Consider the following 24,133-nt stretch of genomic DNA (forward strand, 5'->3'; position numbering starts at 1 on the left):
ACATGCCTTTACTCACACATGCACTCACATACACACTCACACACCCAAGCAAATAACACATGCAATCACACTATCACACACACGCACTCACATACACAGATACACTCAAGCACATACTCACACACAGCAATCACTCTATCACACATGCACACACGTGCCCTCACACAAAAACTCATACACTCACACACATTCCCATGCTGTCCTAGGCACAAAGACACACACTCACGTATGCTCTCATACTGTCATGCATCCACACATTCACACCATCACACACACAAACGCACATCCACACGTGCACTCAGGCTAGCACACAGACACTCACATACACACATGAGCTCCCACTATCACAGACATGCACCCACATACATATACACACATGCACACACTCACACATGAGGAAGGAAGTGCAAGAGAACAAGCGGGCCTCTGACAAAGCCCCCCTGCTCGGCCTGGGGGCAGGCGGCACCTCACTGCGGGCGGTGTCTTACTGCCATGGGGTCTGGCGTACGGGTCCCCATGAAGGGACCTGGCTGGAGGCCTGCATGACACTACGTCTGCTTCAAGGATGAGGATGTGGGGACAGTCCCCTGCAGGAGGCCTGGAGATGAGGGGTGAGGCAGGGGTGGGGAGCAGCACCTCACCTCGCTTACATCCGACAAGCTCGCTCTCAGGCGGGAAGGCTCCTTTGCTTCCTCTTCCTTTCTGGAACCTTCCTTCCCCACATCCCGGGGGCCCTCTGGGATCTCTCTGGTGCTGGCTTTGGCAGGCTGAGGGCCCCCGGGGTCTGGCTGGGGACTCTTCAGATTCCTGAGGGGGTGGGGCTCATTCTTCTCACACCGCTCTTTCTCGGGGGTGTGGGCACTCTCCTCTCTTCCCGGGCCACCTCTGCTGCCTTTGCCGCTGCCCAGACTGCTGTCCGCCCCGTGGCTAGAGAGCTTGCCAGCAGAAGGGGGGCCGGCGGCCTCGGAGCCCCGAGACGGGTCCCTCCTCTCGAGCTGGCTCGTTGGCGGAGACTCCTGCAGGGGGGAAGCCACAGCCCCATGGGGAAGGGCTGGGGGGGCCGACCACAGCACCTGCCCAGTGCCCACAGCACCAGACACCCCAACGCAGCGGCTCATGCAAACCACCAGCACCTGGCGACGGGCTCTGAACCCCCACATTGCTGGGGGGGAAAGCCCCCGCCTGTGCCGGCCATCGAGGGGGCTCTACACCCCACATCAAGGAAGAAACGGTCCCGCTCCAATGCCTACCGCAGTCACACGGAAAGGACACAGGCTCTGGCAGTGGATAGAGCCCAGACGGAAGGTTCCACCATTCCTAGCTTGGGTGTTCTGTGTATATGTGTGCATGTGTGTGTATGAGTGTGCATGTGTGTATACATGTGTGCATGTGTGTGCACACGTGTGTGTGTGTGTGTGTGTGTGTGTGTGTGTGTGTGTGTGTGTGTACCCACCCATCCCGGAGAGAGCGGAGAGCTGCCAGTCTGCTGCCCCCTTCTGGTTGCACAGGAAAGTGACAGAGTGAACCCAGCCCAGCCAGAGCACCCAATACCCGCCTTGGGGACAAAAGTGGGTCCCAGAGCCTGGGAAGCTAGTACAGGGAATGGGGCACAGGCAAGGCGATCCCGGTTGGATGCCCAACACCACATGACTGTCCAAACACTGCTGAGTGTTCTCTGGGGCCCCAGAACAGCCAGGGTGGCCCCTGGGGTCCCTGGCACTGCCGGGTCCGAGGAGGACAGCATCCTCGGGCCCCAGCACCAAACTACAGCCCCAGCTGGCAGAGTGTCACCGGGAATGGGCTCTCAGCACCCTGAGCCGAGCTTGGAAGTCTCCCAAAAGGGGGTGGGAGAATAAAGCTGGTCCCAATACTGAGCACTTCTGGGTGTGGTTTAAAAAAAAAAAAAGGAATTTCTGGGGGTGACGCTGAGGGATTAATTTTCCTTGGAAAACAGAGCAGCACCCAAATAGGCTTGGGGTGCCTCTGTTTCACCCAGCCAGGCCAGGAGACCGCACCCCGCTCAGAAGTAGCTGTCTCAAAGCTGACCCACACCAGGCCCACAGTCAGGACAGAGAGGATGGACACCGATTGGAAACGCAGGAAGTGATGGTCACGACCAGAACAGCTCCAAACTGGGACAGTTCCGAAGGGAGGAAAACCGAACTTTAAAGAGGGAACCTGGGGGTCCCGGGGAGGGCTTAGCGGCTGAATCGTCTCCCTTGCAAACGTGAGGCCATGAGGGGCTGGAGCAATAGTACAGCAGGCAGGGCGCTTGCCTTACCAGGCATTTCACCTAGATTTGCACCCAGAAGGTTCCCTGAGCCCTGCCAGGAGTGATCCCTGGGCACTGCTGTTAGTGGCCCCAAAACAAAAAAAGAAAATAAGGACATGAGATTAAACCCGGGGGCCGGAGCTATAGTACCACAGCTAAGCCCTGCACGTGACTGACCTAGCTTCAATCCCTGGTCCCCCAGATGGTCCCTTGAGCCCTGCCAGAGATCCCTGGGTACAGAGCCAGAAGAGAGCCCTGAGCACCACTAAGGGTGGTCCCCTTCCCAAAAATCCATGCCACAGGCCCTTTTCCGAGTGAAGTGACATCCTGGTAAAATGTGAGGGATCTGTCGCATTCAATGTGCATAAAGTATTTAAGAGAACTTGATATAGTACGCTTGTGAAAGGTTTAATTACGTCTGCAATCAATATTTAAAGGCTTGAGAAAATCTACGTTGACTTCAGGATTTATTGCTTGCACGAGTACTCGGGAATTCTTAGAGAAAGGATAATTGCTAAAGATTAATAAACCAGGGGCCAGAGAGACTGTACAGAGGACAAACACTTGCCTTACACGTGGCCAAACTGGGTTTGATTCCTGGCACCACAAATGGTCCCTGAGCACTGTGAGAGGTAAACCCTGAGCTGGTTATGGCCGCAAAACAAACAAACACAAAGTGGGGAGAGAGGGAAGATTGAAAAATCAGGCGCCAGGGGCTGGAGCGATAGCACAGCGGGTAGGGCGTCTGTCTTGCACGCAGCCAACCCAGGTTCGATTCCCAGCATCCCATATGGTCCCCTGAGCAGCGCCAGGGGTAATTCCTGAGTGCAGAGCCAGGTGTGACCCAAAAAGCATCGCTGGGTGTGACCCAAAAAGCAAAAAATAAATAAATAAAACATATAAGATATTTTTTTAAAAAAAGAAAAAGATCAGGCACCAGACAGTGAGCACAGCAGAGGGGGAGATTCCGGTCCAGGCACATCTGGGGTTTCTAGTCTCGTGCCTACATGGTCAGTTTGGGGTTCGGTGGTTCTGGGGCTGCTGCTTTCTGCTGTTTGAGAGAATGTGGTGGGGGCCGGGAAGGACAGACCATGCCCAGGAGAAGGCTCTGTGCTGGCTCTGGCCTCACAGGTGTGTGGTCCTGGGACCAAGCCCCGTCTCAGTCAGTACTAAAAGCAACAAGGCCTGGTGGGGAAAGATTCTGGAAGCCACTTCCAGCCACGTTCTGCATCCAACAGCACTCGGGCCTCACACAGGACGCCCGCCTGCCAATCTAGCCCTCACCGCTCAATGTCCAAAACCATGTCCACGTGACTGTATCTGGAACCATGTGCAGGTGACTCCGTGTCCAAAGACACGTCCACGTCACTCCTTGTCCTCCCTCCCCACCCCCACAGTCCTTCCACCCACAGCCCTTCCACCCACAGTCCCTAAACTTCTAAGTCAAGTCAAAACCTCCAAGTTTTAGAAAATAATCTGGGGTTAAGCAATAGCACAGCGGGTAGGACATTTGCCTTGCACGTGGCCAACCCGGGTTCGATTCCCAGCATCTCATATGGTCCCCCAAGCACCGCCAGGAGTAATTCCTGACTGCAGAGCCGGGAGTAACCCCTGAGCATCACCAGGTGTGACCCAAAAAGAAAAAAAAATCTACCACCTGCTTTAAAAAATAAATAAATAAAAAATCGCTCAGCGCACCCCTGGAAATCTCCCTTCTGTAAACAAACTTGTAGCTGAGGTTACTACCGGCCCCCCCCCGGGTCATTCCTGTCCACTCTGGGAGACTCTGGTCAATCCAGACAGTCGCTCCCCCAGATCTGCTCCCAGGGCCTTGCTATGCCCTGTCACACCTGGCTCTCCTACATGACGGCCCACCCCAGTCACCAGTGACTGGCAGGCTCGGACAGCTCAGTCCTCCCTCCTTCTCCCTCTCCCCCCTCCCCCTGCTCTTCTCTCCCCTCCCCCTTCCCTTCCTCTTTCTCACTCTCCTTCTCCATCCCTCTCCCTTTCTCCCACTTCCTGTCTCTCCCTGTCTCCCCCCCTCCGTCTCCCACCCTCCCCCTCCCCCTCCCTCTCTCCCGCCCTCCTCCACCCCATGCCTGGCCCCACATCCCTCTCACCAGACAGTGTGGCCCTGGCAGAGCACAGGGTGAGCGCCACCGCAGAGCAGGACCCGGGAACCGGAGCGCCAGTACCCAACAACCCCCCTGCAGAAACACGTCCCCACCATCCTGAGGCAGGGCAGGCGGGCGGGAAGAAGGCTCATACCTCGTAGGCAAAGGCCGCGGTGAGCGCCCCAACGTCCAGGTGCAGGTCCTTCAAGAGCTCGCTGGAGCTGCAGACACTCTGCAAACGTGCACGCGTGAGTGCAGGGTCCAGGGAAGGCCCGATGCACAAAGGGCCAATACCAAACAGGGAGAAAACGTGGCTCAAAGGGAGGTGCTCAGGGTCCACCTGCAGGGCACATGGGCTCCCCACAGAGGCCCATACCTGGTGGTCACTGTCCGCCGCTTCCTCCTGGGGGGCCTCCCCCCGCAGACCCAGGAGGCCGAGGGTGTTCCTGTCCTCATGGATGGAGCCCTGCAGCCCCTTGGGGTCGGCTGGAGTCTTGAGAGTCTGTGGCGGCTGCAGGAGAGAGGACAGGGTGGGCTCAGTGCATGCAGACCCCGGCCACGGCCCAGTTGTGAGACAGGGACACGCACGCACAGACCTAGGCAGGGTCTGATGGCTCAGAGCTCTGGCCGCAGGGGCCCCGCCACTAACCGAGGGGCTTGGGGGCCCGGCTGTGCCCTCCCCTCGCCCGCAGAGCCATGAGAGCTGGGCACGGGACACGGGGAGCAGGACTCACCAGCGGGAGGTCTCCAAGCTGCCCCGACTCGGCCGAGCTGCCCAGGCTCCGGCTCTGTGTCCGTCCGAGCGCGGCAGGCGCGCCGTCCACCAGCCCTCGAAGTGGGGCCAGGCCCCCCGGGGGGACGTGCGTGGGGGCGAGGGGGGCTCCCGGGGCCTGGAGACAGAAAACATCATGTTACACACCCCAGGCCCCATGGGGGCTGAGTGGGGGGGGGTCGGAGATGGGGACAAAAAACACACCTTTTGAGTCCCACCCCAGTGAAGCCCACCTCCGCTCCAGAGAGGATGGGCGGGAGGTCTTCTCTGCCCCCATCCCCTGCCGCTGTCCGGGGGCTGCGCTTCCGCCAGCAGGAGGGAACCCTCAGCTACCAGAAGCCCGCTCTGGGGTCAGGCCCCAAACAGAGGGATCTAAAAAAGGGCCTGAGCACGAACCGGGTCCCCTCACTGCTGCCTCTGCGGCGCGACCTAACCTGACAGCGCGGGTGTGAGATGCTGCCCGGGACAGACTCAGGCAGGGGGCCGAGAAAGGCTGGAGCAGAGTTTTGCATGGGGGATCCCCAGGCCCCATCTCTGGTACCCCACGCCCCCTGAGCACCACCAGGAGACCCCCCCCAAACAGTACAGCAGGAGTGGTTTTGCCTACCCACCCCCAGCACTGCCAGGCAGGGCCCCCGAGTCACAATGAACATCAGTTATGAAAAAAATATATTGATGAGGGGCCAAAGAAATGGCACGGAGGTAAGGAGCCCGCCGTGCATGTGGCCGACCCCCATTGGATCTCCAGAACCATATGATGCCTCCCCTCAAAAAAAAAAAAATATATATATATATAACACACTCTTCACTGGCTGTAGCCCTGAAGGCCCCTGGCATGGCCAGGGTGGGTGAGAACCCACCTCCCAGGACCGCAGGCCCAGGCTGACTGCACCCTCGGGCCCCACTGCAGTTGCCCAGCTGGGGGGTCCTGGGCCTCCCGGGCACCTCTTGGGAGACCTCCAGTAGATGCGTTAAAAGGAAAAGCATGTACAAGCCACAGAAGAATGCCCGGGCCTCTCCCTGGGGAAGAGGCCAACAGGGCACTTGTGGCCTTGGGTCTGCAGCTCTGAGCGCAAAGCAGGCAGAAGCACGTGGGGCCATCGGGCCCCACCACACTGCCCAGGCCAGTGGCAAACACCCTGGGAACGATTTACCAGGCTCTGCCCAATTCGCATCTCTCACGACCTCCAAAGGGCCCCCCAGGCCCCGGCCACAGCCCAGGGCCCAGACTGTGGGTTGCTTCTGCGCGTGGGTGCTCGGCCCCCTGGACACTCAGCCGAGTGCCCCTGGTCCTGCCAAGAGAAGCTGGTGGGCACCCACGCGGCAAACACCTCACATGCGACACCTCACATGTGACACCTCATTTCAGCCCCACCTCCAGCCCCCAGGAACCAACAGGGATCATGAGGTCAGCGCCCCGAAGGTCACAGCCGGCAGGGACCGGCCCCTCAGACAGGCACCCCGCAAGGGCAGAGGTGGCCAGAACAGGCTCTGGGAAACGGGGTGCACACCCCCACCTCCTCCTGCCTGCCCCCACACCAGTGACACCCAGCAAGGCTCCCCGGCCTATGTACTTTGGGGGGGATGATCTGTGCTTGGTAGGCAGAGGTCTCCGGGGGTCCCCCACATGTCCCACTGTGCCTTCCCCACTTGGCCGTTCGCTAACTAGGGCCGCTGTAATGTCTATCCTCTGGGGCTGACCACCCTGCTGCCACTGTTCGATTAAAAGCTGGGGACAAGGGCCAGAAAGATGGCACAGCAGGTAGGGCACTTGGCCTTGCACATGGTCGACCCGGGTTTGATTCCCGGCATCCCATATGGTCCCCCAAGCACTCCCAGGAGTAATTCCTGAGTCAGAGCCAGGAGGAACCCCTGAGCATCACTGGGTGGGACCCCAAAAGTAAAAGAAAAGAAAAGCTGGGGATGAAACCACAGCTTGACCAGCATTCACAGGCCACCACAGCAGTCAGAGCTGGTGGAGAAGCAGTGGGCAACGGCCACGGGAGGAAGACTCGGCTGTGGGGAGACTGAGCTGGGCAGGCACCCCCAGGATGCCCCCAAGTCCCCACTGCCCCGTGCTGCCAGGTGGAGCCGAGGTGTGAGTCTGCCAAAGGATGAAAGGTCGAGGTGACGGGGAGTGTGGGGGGCCAGGTCCTGCAGGGGAGCAGGGGGGCACATGGAGTCCACACCAGCCTGAGATTGGCAGAGAGTCAGACCCAGGGTGAAAGAGAACAGGCTTGGGGCTGGAGTGATAGCACAGTGGGTAGGGCGCTTGCCTTGCACGCGGTCAACCCAGGTTCGATCCCCGGCATCTGATATGGTCCCTCAAGCACCACCAGGAGTAATTCCTGAGTGCAGAGCCAGGAGTAACCCCTGAGCATCGCCAGATGTGACCAAAAAAAAAAAAAAAAAAAGCAAAAGGAAAAAAAAGAAGAAAGAGAGCAGGCCTCTGCCTCGCCGGATCCCAGAGGGACGCAGTTAGGAACCTCGGAGGCCCCCGATGACTGCAGGACAGTTCCCTGGACACTGCCTCTCCCAACCCCATCTTCACAGCCCGTGGGCCACCCCGTGCTTTCCCGAAAGGAGCCTCGATCTAACTCAAGCATCCCAGCTGGGGGTGGGGGTGGCCCAGAGTAAATTCATGTCTAAAGACCAGAACAGAGCGACCCACTTCATCCTCTGGTGTGCGGGCGGGCAGACAGTGGGCAGACCGGGGCAGTGTGGCCGCCATGCAGGGGAGTGGCCTACCTGGTCGCACGGCTGCTGCCCGCCTGGTGCTAGGACAAGCCCTCGGCCGGCACCCGGCTCAGCCAGCCCCTGCCCAAGCATGCCGCGACTCGGCTGGACACGGGCGGGCTGCGGCAGCTCCGGCCCCCAGGGAAGACCAGGCACATCCCCGTCCACGGCCAGCAGGGCCTCGCGCTCGCCCTCACTCCAGGTGTGCGGCGACTGGGCCGCCAGGCAGCTGACCATGCTGGCCAGGTCCCGGCACGGCGGCTCCTGCGCGCCCTCCAGGTGCCGGGACATCTTGACCATCTGCAGGATTTGCCGGTAGAACCTCTGGTCCTCGGAATAGTCCTCGCTCTCTGATTGCTCGTCGGCCGAGCTCTGCGGGGGCGACAGGCCGGGCGCCAGGCGCAGCTGGAAGGGGACCCTGCCCGGGGCCACGCCAGCACCACTGTCCAGGGTCCACCGCTCACCTCGCCCAGGCCAGAGGCCCGGCTGTTGCTGCCGCTGTTGCTATTGTCCGAGTAGGGCCCCAACAGACGAGGCCTCCCGTCTCCTTTGGAGAGCCCCTGGGACCCTGGTCTCCTCTGGCTAGGTGCTGACCCTGGAGCACCCCCAAAGGAGGCAAGGAGAGCTGGTTCGAAGGCCAAGGTGGCAGGTGACATTAGAGAAATTCCGGGGGGCAAGGCTGAGACCCCGGGGCCCCCCCGCAGAAGGGGTCCGGCCTGCGTGCAGCCCTCTAGGAGGTCCCTGTTGACTAGCCTGGACACCTGTCCTGCCCACAGGCCTGAGGGCTCCGTCTTCCTCCTCCCCCAGGGCCCAGCGCCCCCACACAGGACCTGCCACCTCAGGTCTTCGGGGGCGCCGCCTGGCAGCTTCTTCTCCCGGGTGGGCAGCGAGCAGTCGGAGGAGCAGGGCGAGCGGGAGGGTGCCTCCTCGGGCAGCGGCACCGAGACGGGGCTCTGGCCCTTGTCACCCTCGGGGCCGGTGGCGCTGAGCCGGGCCAGGCCCCAGCTACGTGGCTCCCCCTTCGGCGGGAGGCCGCTCCCAGAGGCGCCGGGCGGTTTGCTGGGGACGGAGGCCGGGCTCCAGGTCTCGGCGCTCCCCTGTCCGTTCGGGAGGGGCCGGCCGGGCCCGGCACCCGGCACCTGGGGTTTCCGCGACCTGCCCCCCAGCTCCATCTCTTCCATCTCGGGGTCCGAGAACCCCAGGAGGAGCTGCTCTACGAACTTCTGCGGCTGCTCCCCAGCTTCTGCCCTGCCCACGGCTCTCCCCAGGCCGGCCAAGCCCTGGTGGCCCCTGGCGAGGGGCTGCAGCCTGCCGGGCAGGGTGCCCAGGAGGGGCTGCGGGGGCTTCCCTTTCTGCGGGGCGCCCTCGCTGTCAGTGGCAGGGAGAGGGGACGGGCCACGGAGGGAGGCGAGTGTCAGCGGCCCCGAGTCAGGCTGTGCTTCCTAGAGGGGCGGATAAACGGGCAGAGAGAACCGAGACGGAGCGCTTCTGGGTTATCCTGTTCTGCGGAGACCCACCCGCCCAGCCAAGGAGAAGCAGGGAGGGGACCAAGGTGGGGGGGAGGGCCTCAAAGGGCAGCTCACGGTCCCCCCAACCATCACCGTCCCCCCAACCATGACCAGTGCAGCTCACGGACTCCCCCAAGCATCACCAGGCATGGGTAACCAAAACAGAGATGAAACACAAATCCATTAGGGCTGGAGTGATAGCACAGCGGGTAGGGTGTTTGCCTTGTATGTGGCCAGCCCGGGTTCGATTCCCAGCATCCCATATGGTCCCCAGAGCACCGCCAGGAGTAATACCTGAGTGTCTGAACCAGGAGTAACCCCTGTGCATCACTGGGTGTGACCCAAAAAGCAAAAAAAAGAAACACAAACCCACACGGGGCGACCCAGCATCAAGCTCCCACAGGCTGTGCGTGCTGGACTCTGGGCCCAGGACCCCTCATTCAACTGGGGGGCCTTGGTGAGAGTTTACCAAGCCTGCTTCATGGAACCCAGGGACGGGGGGCTGCTCGTGCACATGGCGGGCAAGGGGAGGCCCCGCCCTCAGGTCCACCTCGGCACTGCCGGGCCTGCTGATGGGCAAAGGGGCGTGTCCCCCCGCCCCACTCCACCCCAGCCACCGCCTCCCTAAGTTCCTGTCACAGATGCAGCCTGGACCTTCCAGAGGCCAGGCAAGAAGCCCGTGGGCTCCTCCCAAGGACACCCCACGACCATGTGCAGACACGGCATCCTGGAAACGGTCAGCCGCCCGCTGGCCAGCCTGCGAGAGCGTGGCCCCCGGAACACACAGCACCCTACCCTGGTCACCCACCAGTTCTCTCGGGACAGACTGAGGCCCAAGGGATAGCTGGTGGCCTCCCACACTGTGCCCCTACGCCTGGGTCCTGTGGCCTCAGACAGGGTTATCCCGGAGCCCCCAACGTCCCCCGGCACCCCAACTCTATTCTTGCCATCACCACCAGCCAGCCCAGAGGCTGGGCCACGCGTGAAAGGAGCCACCTGGGCACAGGCTGCACCCGGGCTCAGACCTTTCCCCCTCTCCCTTCCCCAGCACGCATGCGAGCGCGCACACACACACATACACACACACACACACACACACACACACACACACAATTCGGGGTGAGGCGGGACACGCCTCGCCACCAGCCAGGGGACTGTGGTGCTGGAGAAACAAGAGGATTACGCGAGTGGGACAGGGGCGGGTAGAGCGTCTGCCTGGCACGCAGCCAACTGGTTCAATCCCAGCATCCCATATTGTCCCCTAAGCACCCCCAGGAGAGATCCCTGAGCGCAGAGCCTGGAGGAACCCCTGACACCCAGGCCCCTGGGACCAGTGAAAAGCCAGGCCAGGGGGACAGAGACGCCCCCCAGCCTCCACCCACCACTCACGGGCCCCCGCTCTCGGGATGAGAGAGCCCAGGGGAGCATCACCACACCTGTCAGCAGATCTCGCCCACCCCACGTGACCACGCACTTCCCGGGGGTCAGGGGGACCTGCCAGGACATGCAAATGACTTCTAGACACGGCAGGAACACTTGAACGAGCCAGAACACAGGAAGTACTTTAGGCCTCATATTCACGGCGGGTGTCCCCCACCCACCCTGGGCTCAGCCCCGGCCCCTGAGGGGACCCCGTGATCCAGGGGCTCACCAGGGCACTCTTGGCGGCCTCTTTGTCCTTCTTGTCCTTCTTGTCCTTTTTCTTTTTCTTGTCTTTCTTCTTGGTGGCGGTGGGTGCCGACAGCTTGCCCCGCTCCTGGACCACCAGGCTCCGGTAGTGCTCATCACATGGGTGGTCCCACATGGACTGCCCGTTGGAGAAGTTGAAGTAGTAAATGTCACCTGTGATGTCCTGGCTGGGAGGAGCGGAGGGCAGGCATTAGTCCCTGTCCACAACCCCGACAGAAAATCGGGTGGGGGGAGGAGGAAGAGGAAGGGGCGAAAAGGGAGGCGGGAGAGAGAAGCCAGAGAAGAGACGGGAGAGGCGTGAGGAGGGTCCACACAGGACTGAGGGCACTCTCGGGCAAGACCGAGGAGGCGGGGCTGGAGCAACAGCATAGCAGGTAGGACATTTGCCTTGCATGTGGCCGACCCGGGTTCGATTCCCAGCAACCCACAGGGTCCCCCGAGCACTGCCAGGAGTAATTCCTGAGTGCAGAGCCAGGAGTAACCCCTCTGCATCGACGGGTGTGACCCAAAAAGCAAATAAATTAGTAAATAAAGACCCAAGAGGTTTCTCAGGTTGCAGGTGCAGGTGATTCCTAAAGATTCCTAAAGACTCCTCCCGGGGGGTGGGGGGGGGGGTTGGAGTGATAGCACAGCAGGTAGGGCGTTTGCCTTGCACGCGGCTGACCCGAGTTCGATTCCCAGCATCCCATATGGTCCCCGAGCACTGCCAGGAATAATTCCTGAGTACAGAGCCAGGAGTAACCCCTGAGCATCGCTGGGTGTGACCCAAACAAAAAAAAAAGATTCCTCCCAGGAAGATGGAGATCACTGGGCTTCCAGGGGACTCACTGCTAACCACAGAGAACAGATTGTGCGGTCCCACTCACGGGTTCAGTGACACGATGCTATAGCTTGGACATGAACGCAAGGGTAAACACCGATCGGGGGGCTGAGGGAGACAGGGGCCTGGTGGAAGCTCTGGTCTTGCAGAAACCTCTAACCTGGAGCGAGAGCACCGTCCAAGCCGGCAGGGTGAGCAGCAGGAGATGGAGGTGAGCTGTGGGAACCTGGGCTTGGGGGCTGCAGAGCTCACCCAGAGGGCAGGGAGCTTGCCCGCCAACCCGGGCTCCACCCCCAGCACCCTGTATGGTCCCCCAAGCCCCACCAGTAGCAACCCTGAGCGCAGAGCCAGGAATAAGCCCTGAGTGCCTCCAGGAATGGCCCAAGACACAAAGACTCTGGGCTTCTTTTTGAGGAGTGAAGGGCCGCCCCGCAGTGCTCAGGGTCTACTCATTCTGTCCTCAGGGGTCACACGGGGTGGTGCTTGGGGGACCAGATGCAGTGCCAAGATTCAAACCAGGACTGGTTGCATGCAAGACACGTGACTTACCCCAGTACTAGCTCTCTGGCCTGCTTTTTTTTTTTTTTTTTTTTTTTTGCTCTTTGGGTCACACCTGGCAGTGCCCCGGGGTTACTTCTGGCTCATGCACTCAGGAATTACTCCTGGCAGTGTTTGGGGGACCATATGGGATGCCAGGGATTGAACCCAGGTCGGCCACATGCAAGGCAAACACCCTACCCACTGTACAACTGCTCTTGCCCCTGAAGTTTGGCTATTCTGCCATATACCCTGCTCGCTTTTCTTTTTTTACTTTTTTGGGTCACACCCGGCGATGAGCAGGGGTTATTCCTGGCTCTTCACTCAGGAGTTACTCCTGGTGGTGCTCAGGGGATCATATGAAATGCTGGGAATCGATCCCGGGTCAACCGCGTGCAAGGCAAAAGCCCTACCCGCTGTGCTATCTCTCCAGCGCCCCCTGCTCACTTTTAATCCCGACGAGAGAGCTGATAATCTATTTCACTGCCAGAGTCCTTTCATGCTCATCCACAGACACGAAATGTGGCCTCCAGCCCTCGTGCCCCCAGAGACCAGAAACAAGAAACCTGGGAAACATTCGGGGTCCTCAGAACTTAGCCAGTCCCGGGAACAAGTCACCTGTGCTAGGTGAACACCTGAAACACAGGCCAAGACAGGAAACTGATTTGTAGCCCAGACCCATTGCCGCTCCCCTGGGGAGAAGCCCCGGGGCACCCAGGAAGGAGGAATTCAGAGAAACTTAAAGGCATTTTCCCGGGGAGAGTGACAAGAGGGAGTTCCTGGCACAGGGAGGAGGAGAACCAGCACAAAGACTGGGAGGAAGTGGATCAAAAGGAAACCTAGAGCTTCCAAAGTGCTGGTCTTGCAGGCAGCTGACCCTGGTTCCATCCCTGCCCCGCGCACGGGCTCCACAGCCTGCTGGTAGGGCCCCCCGACCCCCTCATCAAAAGGAGAGAAAACTGAAAATGACGATGTCTGAAATCTTTGTGGGGAGCTAGAGAGAAAGTAGAAGGGGATCGAGCTTGGGTTCCCTTCCTGGTACCACATGTGTCTCCCAGTACTGCCTCCCCCCCCCCACTGCCCCCCCATCCCCCATTCCCTCCCCTCCCTACCCTCCTCCCTCCTCCCCACCCCTTACATCACTGAATGCCCCCCGGAGGAAATCCCGGGTATGGCAAGGCCAGAGCAGCAAGCAAGGTCAAGGGACCTCTGAGTGTGAAACAGAAGACAAGAGTCCCCAGGGGTGGAAAGAAGAAGATCCAGTTTCTAGTAAGATTTCCAGGAAAGGGATGTGATAAGGGGACTTTCCAAACTCAAAGAGACACCTGCGTTCTCAGAGTAAGGAAGCACCCCCAAATGCCGACACGGTGAATAAAAATAAACCCAGACCTCAGCTTCTTGTGGGTTTTTTTTTGTTTTGTTTTAGGCCACACCCGGCAGTGCTCAGGGCTAATCCCTAGCTCTGTGCTTAGGGATCACCCACAACCATCCAGAGAACAGAACCTAAAGGCGCCCCCTTCTGCCCAAATGCAGAACAGCACTGCTCAGCTGGGACACTTCTGCCTGGACGCCACTGTGGAATGGGGGGCTTTGAATCCGTCATATTTTAACTACTAATATTTTAATATTGCTATTTAAAAAGTACGTGATCTTCTTTTGAATTTTTTTGGGGGGTCACACCCGGAGATGCATAAGGGTTTCTCCTGGCTCTGCACTCAGGAACTACTCCTGGCGGTGCTGGAGGATCATACGAGACATGGGGATCGAGGGATCGAACCCAGGTCGGCTGTGTGCAAGGCAAAAGCCCTCCCTGCTGAACTATCGCTCCTGCCTCGTGATTTCAATTTCTTATCCATCACTGAGGAAACACCTTGAAGCCAAAAGACAGAACCACACCCACAAAAATTAAAAAAAAAAAAAAAAGACAACGTGGGATGGGGGAGGTGGTTTGAAGGGCTGGAGCACTTGGCCACAAGCCCGATACTGACTGCAGCAATACAGAGTCTTCAAAGCAGCCTTCAAAGAGAGATGGTGCAAGGGGCAGGCTCAGGCGTGCCTAAGGGAAGTCAGGGCTCAATACCAGCAACGGGTGGTCCCCTGAGCACTGAAAAAGGAGGAGCCCGAGGAGGCCTGAAAACACCCAGATTCTGTCTACATTACCCCTTCAAACTATGACGTGGTGGAGGGGATTATTTAAATCCAAATTCTAGAAAATCAAATTTAATAATATGGATTCACTGTAGACCTAGAGGCATTTACCCCAGGAATATAAAGTCAGTTTCGCATAAAGACTATCAAAGCAGTATCACTAAGCAGATTCAAAAACAAAACATCTTGGGGCAGAGAGAGAGTACAGTGGATTGGGCGCTGGCCTTGCAAGTGGCCAGCCTGAGTTCGATCCCCGGCATTCCCTGCAGTCCCCTGAGCACACCAGGAGTTATCCCTGAGCACAGAGCCCAAAGGACCATCAGGTGTGGCCCAAATCACTCCCCCCCCCAAAAAAAAAAGCAATTTTATTTCAACAAAATGGAATAAACTAGAAATTCAGCATTTCTCAATAGAACAGTGACAGAAGCAGCAAAACTATGAACTAAGATGGGAACAGCACAGTGGTGAGGGCTCAAACCTGGCATAGGCCCAGCCCAGATTCGATTCCCGGTAACACCTAGTCCCCCAGCATCACGAGGGGCAGCCCTGGAGGTCCCAGCATGCCGGGGTGGCCTGGGGACCCTTGGGCACAGCAGAGCCCAGTGGAATCAATGCCTCAGGCCCTTGCACTGAACCAATGGTGCCATTGGCCAGGAATCACCAGGTGGGCTCCCCACAAGTACACCTGGGAAGCCCCCCCCCCAAAAAGTCTATAGAATAAAATTAATTAAATCTGACAAAGGATGGGCAAGGCATGCATCTAAGAGCTACAAGACCAATCTTAGAGGCATTAAAAAGAAACAAAACCTGCTTTGGGGCCACAGTGATAGCACACTGGGGAGGGCACTTGCCTTGCAGGCAGCCAACCCAGGTTCGATCCCCGACATTCCATCTGGTCCCCTGAGTACCGCCAGGAGTAATTCCTAAGTATTGAGCCAGGAGTTACCTCTAAGCATCACTGAGCATAGCCCAAAAGACAGACAAAGAAAGTTGAATCTAAAATTCATCTAGAGGGGGGGATGCTGGGACCCATGGGGATGGATGACGGGCACTGGTGGAGGGATGGGCACTTGATCATTGTATAACTGAAACCCAAGCACAAAATTTGTAAGCCTATAACTGTACCTCATGGTTTTTCACTAATAAAAAAAGAAAAATAAATAAATACTAAATAGCTATTAAAAAAAATAAATAAAAATAAAAAAAAAATAAAATTAATCTAGAGGGGATGGAGTGATAGTACAGCGGCTAGGGTATCTGCCCTGTACCTGGTCAACTCAGGTTCCATCCCCGGAATCCCATATGGTCCCCAGAGCCTGCCAGGAGTAATTCCTGAGAGCAGAGCCAGGTGTAATCCCTGAGCACTGTCAGATCTGACCTGCTCCTACATGCACACAGAAAACAACAGACAACAACAACCAAAAAAAAAAAAAACCTACATAAATATGGACAGTGCAATTCCAATCAAACTCCTAACAGGAAATTTGTAGGGAAAACAAGAGTTGAATCTAGGGTGTGAGAGATAATACAGCAGATAGGGCACTTGCCTTGCACACAGCTGACTGGGGTTCAATCCCCAACATCCCCATGGGGTTCCCTGAGACACAAGTAATTCCTGAGTGCAGAGCCAGGGGTAACCTCTAAGCACCGCTGAGCGTGGCCCAAAAAATGAAGCCCAAGAAGTTGAATCTGAAATTCATCTAGAGAGGATGGAGGGATAAGACAGCAGGAAGGGCTTTGGCCTTGTACATGGCCAACTCAGGTTCGATCCCTGGCATCCCATAGGGTCCCCTGAACCTGCCAAGTGTGATTCCTGAGTACAGAGCCACGAGGAACCCCTGAGCATCACCGGATGTGGTCCCCAAACAGAGAGAGAGAGAGAGAGAGAGAGAGAGAGAGCAGCCTGGCAGGCTGCAGAGATGGCCAAGGCCCTTACCACGGCTTCCACTCCACGGGCAGCGGGGCCACGATGCCCTCCCGCGCCAGCCACATCAGCTCTGGCTCCTTGATGGGATCGATGCCAATCTCTCGGGCAAACTCCAGAATCTCTGCGGGGAGGGTGGGGAAGGGGGGAAGCAGCACAGTGAGCCGGGGGCTGGCCCCGAGACCCCCTCCCTGCTCCTGCTCAGTCCGACCCCAAGGCCTGCGCCACGCTGACGAAGCCTGGGGGTCTCCCTGCGTCTCACTGGAAGGTCTTGGTGTGTTTCAGTTGGGGGCCACACCTGATGGTGCTCGGGATCACACTAGGTGGGTCTCAGGGGGCCCTGTGGGGTGCCAGGGATGGAACCTTAGGCAGCCACTTGCAAAACAAGCCCCCCTGCACTCCCCGCTGTCCAATCCCTAAGGCCCCTTTTTTGTCTCAATGAGGCGGCTCAGGGTGGGCCCCGCAGGGTCTCATGGGCTGGTGGCCACTGAGACCAAGCCATGACTGCTTCCCCTCATCCTCCAGAGAGAGGAGAGGGGGCAGGACATGGGTCAGAACCCATCACCCCTGCAGGACAGGCCTCCTCCAGGAAACTCCTAAACCACCGGGCTGAGGGGCGCAGAGGGTACTGGGTCCAGCACGAGTGCGTGGGTGTTGGATATCAACCCTGTGTTTTAGGCTTCACCAGTGAATTGCCTCTTCCTCCCTCCTAGAGAAGTTTAACATGCCCTTGCTAACATTCCTAATTCGACCTTCCCTTTGTGTTGGATATTGACCCTAGGCTACATCCGAGAATTGCCCCCTTCTTCCTCCCAGAGAAGTTTAACATGCCCTTGCTAGCATCCCTAACTTAGTTAAAGTTTATCTTTATCCCTAACTTAGTTAAAGTTTAGTTAACTTTAACTTAGTTAAACTTAGTTAAACTTAGTTAAACTTAGTTAAAGTTTATCCCTTGTATTTTACCTCTCATTGTCACAGTTCCCCGAGTCAGTCCTGGTTACTTGTCACTTAATCACTTAATCACTTAACTTCCCGTTAGTCGTTGATTTGCTCGAGCGGGTGCCAGTAACGTCTCCATTTGTCCCTGTCGCGTGCTAGTGTAGCCCAATGGCATCTGTTCGCTCCAGGAACATGAAGGGCCTCAAACTGATCGTTCATGATCTTGACGAAGAAGTCTGACCATCTGGTAGGTGGGCGGCCACGCGGTCTCTTGACATCCCGTGGAATCCAATCAATAACAGCTCTAGTCCAACGGTCGTCTTTAAATCTCATTACATGACCAGCCCATCTGATTTTCGACACCTTGGCAAATGAGACAGCGTCCCTGATCCTTGATCGTCCACGGATGTCAGAACTCCGGATTCGTTCTCTCATTTGAGTGAAACGTGATATTCCAAGCATAGCTCTTTCTATTCTTCTTTGGGAGACCTGAATGGCGTTCTCATCTTGTTTGCGTAGGGCCCAGGTCTCTGAGGCATATGTTAATGCAGGAAGAACAGTGGAATCAAAGAGATGTGCCCGGAGCCGGAGGTACCATATTTGATATATCGTACCATATTTGATAGGGTTCAAATATGGTAACACCTACAAGGGTGGTTAGAGGTCACCCCAAAAGCCTCTATCCCTCTCGGAAAGACTGGCAAGCTACCGAGAGTATTCCGGTTACTTGTAAGCCAAAACTTTCTGGTAATTCTGAACTTGTATTTGTACTGCTTTGTATGTGAAGTGCTATATATTTGTACCTGCTTTTCTCTCCCCCAATAGCCTCTTTATAGTTTACTATAGAGCAATGTTCTTTGGTTAAACACAGAAAGACCATTAATGCTATGCTCCGACCTTTGGGAGTTGATTGACTCTGAATTATATCTGCTCCTGGGCATAATTACTTGGTCATAATTACTTGACTCGGGCTCCAGTTTCTGACACCCCAAAAGGGAGGTCCCGCCATGGGACTAGGATGGACCCGGGGCGAGTGGCAAAGCTAGCCGGCATCGAAATGGGACATCCTAGAAAGCATAAACGCATGGTCTTGATGCAAACTGCTACGACCTAAGAGACAGGACCCCCATGGGGAAGGACAAGCTGAACTGGCCTGAGGACTTAGTCTGGGATTTATGGTGAAAACCTTGCTTGCTCTCAGCCCAGAGAACTAAGTGTTGGGATGTTTTTCTCTTACTGTGTTTATCCAAACAACTGCAAGTATTGATAACATAAACAACTGGAGGGAAAGATAAAAGCAATGTAGGTGTCCCTGGGAGACAGAGTGTCTTCTTGCGTTGATCTCCCCAAGAGAATTTCCACTGCCAAATGTTTATCTATGTAAATGACCGATCACACCTGGCCTTACCTCAATCCCCCTTCAGATGTTCTATAAGTCTGCTAGCAACTCTGCATTAGACGGGCCATTTTCACCATCAGGCTGTGACCCCCAGCCTCCCCGTCTTTCTGTGTCTCTGTTGGGGAGCCCTGGGGATGTGGGGAAGTGGCTCAGGGCCACTGAACCCACACACACAGGCACATCGCAGCAGCAGCCCCGGAGGATTACTTTGTGAACTTACAGGTGAGGACAGCAGCTCCTGCCCTGGGATCCCCCTAGGCCCTCACCCATGTGTCGCTTCCCACACTGGCCACCTTCATCACACCCTCTGCCACAGCTTCAGTCTGTGAAAATGGGCCCAGGCCTCCCTGACCAGACCCGAGGCAGGTGTTACGGGAACCCTGGGGTGCCAGGGTGCATCTCGGACACAGGAGACATGAACTGGAGTCATGTTCTGCGGGATCAGATGCTAACATCAGAATTGCTGATGGCAGAATGGCGCCGAATTCATCAGTGAATGTTTTCTGGGGAAGCAGGCGGGCAGGAAACATACCCCAGCCCGCACCTGAGTCACGCATGTGGAGGGCGAGGAGATTCGGCCCAAACTCCCTTGTTGTACTTTGACTTATTCCCCGAATTTCTTCATGGCACTGGTGTTATTTCTCTGTGAGCTGTTCTCTTAAATTGGCTTCTGTCTGTGTGTGACAAGAGGGAGGATCTCCCAAGTGGTGCCCAGGAGGCCCAAGGAGACCCCTCCTAGCGATGCCACCCCCATGGGATGCCAGGGACAGAAATGGGACCAGCCACCTGCAAGACAAGTACCTTCACCCCTGGTTTCTTTTTGTTTTGAGACCACACCTGGAGATGCTCAGGGCTTACTCCTGGCTCTGCACTCAGGAATCACTCCTGACAGGGCTTGCGGAACCCTATGGGGTGCCAGGAATTGAACGCGGGTTGGCTGCATGCAAAGCAAGCATCTTACCCGCTGTCCTATGAATCCAGCCCCCTAAATGTCACCCCTGAACGTCACCCACCCACTGTCATCAAATCCAAGAACGTCATCTGCCGCCAAGCGGGACAAAACCAAAAAGAAACGGGAACACTCAGGCTCTCGCCGGCCTTAGCAGGAAGCCCAACACCCAGAGCCCAAGCGCCCCACAGGTAACACCTGCCCAGGACACACACGCTCGGCTGTGACACCTGATAAACACACAGACTGAGGCTGATGAAGCCCCGGGGACCTAACCAGCAGGGGACGGGCCGCCAGGCGGTGACGCACGGTCGGAGAGCCACAGGGTGCCACGGGAGCAGAGATGGGTGGGGGGTCCCTGAGCTGGATGGGGGGGGGTGGGCCTGCTTCCCCACGCTTCCCCCCATGCTCCCTGCGGGGGTCTCCGTTAGTGCCCAACACTTTGGGGACCCTCTCAGAACCGAGGCCCTAAGGGAGCCTTGGCCTGAAATCTGGAGGAAACAGGGAGACGTGGAGTCGGAATGAGCCCACCTGGCAGAGGAAGGGCAGATAAATGAGGGGATCCCCGGGAACAGGCCCCTGGCCCCCGAGGGAGGATGAAAGCAAGACCGAGGGACCAATAGGGCTGGAGGGCACCGCCAAACTGGGTGCCTGGGACATAACTGGGTCCCGGGGACAACACAGATGGGGAGAGATAAGGCACCTTCTCAAGGACAGGAGCCCCTGAGCATTGCCTAGTGTGACCCACAACAACAACAACAAAAAAAAACCCATGGAAATAAGCTTCCATGAGCCTTGAGGCACTATTTTTATGATCTATCCTGATCTATCCCACTAAATTTTCATTAAAAACTAGAACAAAGAAGAGGCCCACTCCTCTCTGCAAAGAAAGATGGCGGCCGCACGGGAGCCTTGTGGACAGCAGGTTTGAGCCGGGGGCGGGGGGCGGCAGGGGCCTCATGGGAAGGGGGGCGTTCTGGGCCGTCCTTCACGCCGGACCGAGGTCACCAGCTGCCCCCCACGAGTGGCTCTCCGGCACGGCCACGACTCCAGAGCACAGAAACCAATCTCTTAACTATCTAACTTTTAATAGAAATACTTCCAGGGTTAATAAGTAAAACAGCAGAAATCCAAAACCGCGCGGCATCATTTTATTCTTAAACCAAGTTGTAGAAAGCAAATCATTTCACAACGCTGTTTCAGCATATATGATTGGGGGGGGTCATAAACTCTAAACAATAATTGTGCATCTTCTATCGAAACAATGTTATCTAGTCAAAGTAGATAGAGTATTAACTAGAACTCATCTGCCACACAGGAATTGGGAGGGGTGGCAGGTGGGGTTCTATTGGGGTTCACGGTTAAAAATAAGTATTGGTAAAGGGAAATGTGTTTGATACTTACATGACTGAGACCTAAACCCAAAAGCTCTGTAACTTTTCCCACAGTGATTCAATAAAGAAATAAATTATTTAAAAAAAAAAAAACTAGAACAAAGAAGAAAACTGGCTGGAGGGCCCCACAGCCCCCGGAGAATGCTCCAGGTCCCAAACAGAGCCGATATCACTGGGAGGTCCCAGATGGGGTAGGTGCTGCTGTCCCGCCTTCTCCAGATGGAACGCTGGTGACCATGAGCTTCTACAAGCATAGCTCTGGCATGCGGGTACCAGGACATTTTTTCCAAACCGCGTGGCCGCTTATGCGGCTTATGCGGTCGTACGACGTTTCCTTATATACAAAGTGATCAATGGAAAGTAAATCATCGAACATTTCTCCCTGAAAATCAGGCTTAACTCTTTTGCAAACCACAACACCCAAAAGGAGAGAATAGAGGGGAATTCCCTGCCACAAAGGCAGGGGGGGAATGAGGGGGATGGGCGATGGGAGGGATACTGGGATCCGTGGTGGTGGGAAATGGACACTGGTGGAGGGATGGGTATTTAAAAAATAAATAAATTTCTTTTAAAAAAATAAATTTTCATTAAAAACTAATCAATGGGGGCTGGAGTGATAGTACAGCGGGTAGAGCATTTGCCTTGCACAAGGTTGACCCAGGTTGATTCCCAGCATCCCAGATGGTCCCCTGAGCACCGTCAGGAGTAATAACTGAGTAATAACCCCTGTGCATAACCAGGTGTAGTCCAAAAAGCAAAAAGAAACAACTAATCAATAGGGCCAGAGAGATAGGACAGAGGTCAGGGAGCTTATTTATGCTTTTGGCTGACCCTGGTCTGATTCCTGAGCACCACCAGATGTGAAGCCCCACACTCACCACCACCCCCAGCCCCCGCCCCACCAAAAAATAAAAAAGAATCACTGATGTAACCCAAGACCCACAGACATCCTTGCAAGGGGTAAGAGTATTGGGGTTCTGCGGGACAACAGTACCGAGATCTCTGAGGGTTACAGGGTCCCCCAGGTGAGGGCAGGCGCTGAGGGTCCAGTCTACGGGGCACCATTCACAGAAGCAGGTGAGGGCTGGGTTAGGCCAGGGCTGACCAGGCTGCATCTCCCCCGACAGGTGCCAGGTGGCCTGGGCAGCTCCGTACTTTGCTCGGGAGGACGGACCCCACCCTCAGGGGCCCCGGCAGCTCTTACCCTGCTCACTGGGGATGTAGGTCTCATCATAGTCTTCCTCCAGAACCAGCTGGTCTCCTATGCGGATAGGTCTTCCGGCCATGATGGGTCTGGGCTCGCGCGCCTGCACCCCAGAGAGAGAAACCAGCCAGCGGGTCAGGAGGAAATGTCAGGGCCAGCTCGGTGGCATCGGGTCCGACCAGGCCCTGCAAAGCCTGGGGAGGGAGAGTTCCAGATACCAGAGACAGCACAGGGGGCGGCCAGGAGCCAGGACTCAGGCCTCCCTCTGCTCGGTGGTGGGCAAGAACATCTGGGGGCAAATTCACCCTCAGGGAGAAGGGACACCCCAGGAGGGGGAGACAAAGGCACGATCATGCTGACGGGGGAACGGGTCCCGCAGACAGTGCCCCCCCCCACCGTGCACCACCACTGACTCGGTATTGGGGCGCTGGACGCCCACCGGCAGTGCTCAGCCAGGCCCAGGGTCAGGAGTGGGCTCAGACCCTAGAGTTGAGCTTCGTGAGCGGGACTCTGAGGTTAAGCCCTGGAACCTCATGGTCGCCCCCCACTACCCAGGCTGTCCCGGGAACAGCCCCCCAGCACTGCCTGATGGGCCCCCAAACAAATGAAAGCCCAGGGGCTGGGCACGGAGCCTGGGGGCGTGCTGACCGTTGGACTCTGCAGCAAGGACAGTGGCAAGGAGAGTACCGCAGGGACCATCCTTCTGGGGGTTCCCAGGGGAGGGAGACCTGCCCTGTGTGTATGCCCACCCCCACGTGGCAGCCAGCCTCCAGATTCCACTGAAAAGCTCGCTCTGACCCTTGGGAGCAGAGAGCTACAGAGGCCGGGCGGGGGCCGAGGAGGAGGAAGAGGGGTTGCAGGGGGTGGAGGGGAGGCAGCCCTGAGGTCAGTCCCAGGGTCCCTCCATGGCCCCCTGCCTGAGAGGCGCGGGTCAACCCAGATGTGGCTCCCGAGTGCCAATGCCTGATGAGCCCCACCTGCCCCCACATCACAACCCCCCCCCCCCATCTTCAGACCCTGCCAGTCCCCAGGTGTGGACAGGCTGGAAAACCACTGGTCTAACGTTGTGGTCCCATGGCCGGTCCATGGAGCCATGTGCTGACCAGGTGTGTGTCCACAAGTGAGACCACAGCTCCAGGAGCCCACCCCCCCCCACCCGCCCAAGTGCAGAAGGGGCCACCTCATGTCCCTCCCAGAATCTAGCAAAATGGACAACCTGGGATCCTCCTCCTCCAGGAAGTCCTCCCTGGTTAGCTGCTCCCAAGCCAGGCTGCTTGAGTTCACAGGCAGAGCCCTCTCAATGTTCTCAGTATCATCAGACCGCCCCGCCTCTCCTGGCAAACTCTGGAGCTCCACTCCTCCTCCTCCCTCTGTGTTCCTCCCCGCAGGCCTGTGTGAAGTTCCGTGAGTGGAAGGCCCGAGGCTATGGGCTGTCCTCAATACAAGCCCTGGAGGGGACCTCTCCAGCACTGCCTGTGGGCACTCTCTCTGCTGTGGCCAAGTGCCAACACAGGATCAAAGCACCAGCGCTGAGGCCACAGGCCGCTGGGTTCAGACCCGGCTATCCCAAGGGCCCCCCACTCACCCGCGGGCACTACAGACCATCACCCTGAGCTAGGGCACCTGATGGGCAGCAGCAGAGGCCTGCTGGGAGGGGGGGCAGAGGGGTGCCACTGTGTTTGGCTCACAGAGGCTTCAGAACCACGAGAGACACAAATGCAGCTGCAG

General features: G+C 57.2%; 1 protein-coding gene across 1 annotated transcript in view; it reads right to left on the reverse strand.

Moving 5' to 3' along the window:
- CEP164 (centrosomal protein 164) overlaps nt 1-24,133 on the reverse strand; it is a 43,034-nt gene that overhangs the window by 14,873 nt on the left and 4,028 nt on the right. Inside the window, exons 2-8 of the mRNA XM_056107538.1 lie at nt 22,406-22,508; nt 16,533-16,644; nt 11,054-11,258; nt 5,121-5,276; nt 4,763-4,897; nt 4,541-4,618; nt 642-1,016 (exon numbers count right to left, since the gene is read on the reverse strand). Coding sequence (XP_055963513.1) covers nt 642-1,016; nt 4,541-4,618; nt 4,763-4,897; nt 5,121-5,276; nt 11,054-11,258; nt 16,533-16,644; nt 22,406-22,487 — 1,143 coding nt within the window. The 5' untranslated portion in view covers nt 22,488-22,508. The remainder of the gene's footprint in view (nt 1-641; nt 1,017-4,540; nt 4,619-4,762; nt 4,898-5,120; nt 5,277-11,053; nt 11,259-16,532; nt 16,645-22,405; nt 22,509-24,133) is intronic.

The sequence above is a fragment of the Sorex fumeus genome, unplaced genomic scaffold (genome assembly GCF_029834395.1).
Source record: "Sorex fumeus unplaced genomic scaffold, SorFum_2.1 ptg000169l, whole genome shotgun sequence".
NCBI lineage: Eukaryota > Metazoa > Chordata > Mammalia > Eulipotyphla > Soricidae > Sorex > Sorex fumeus.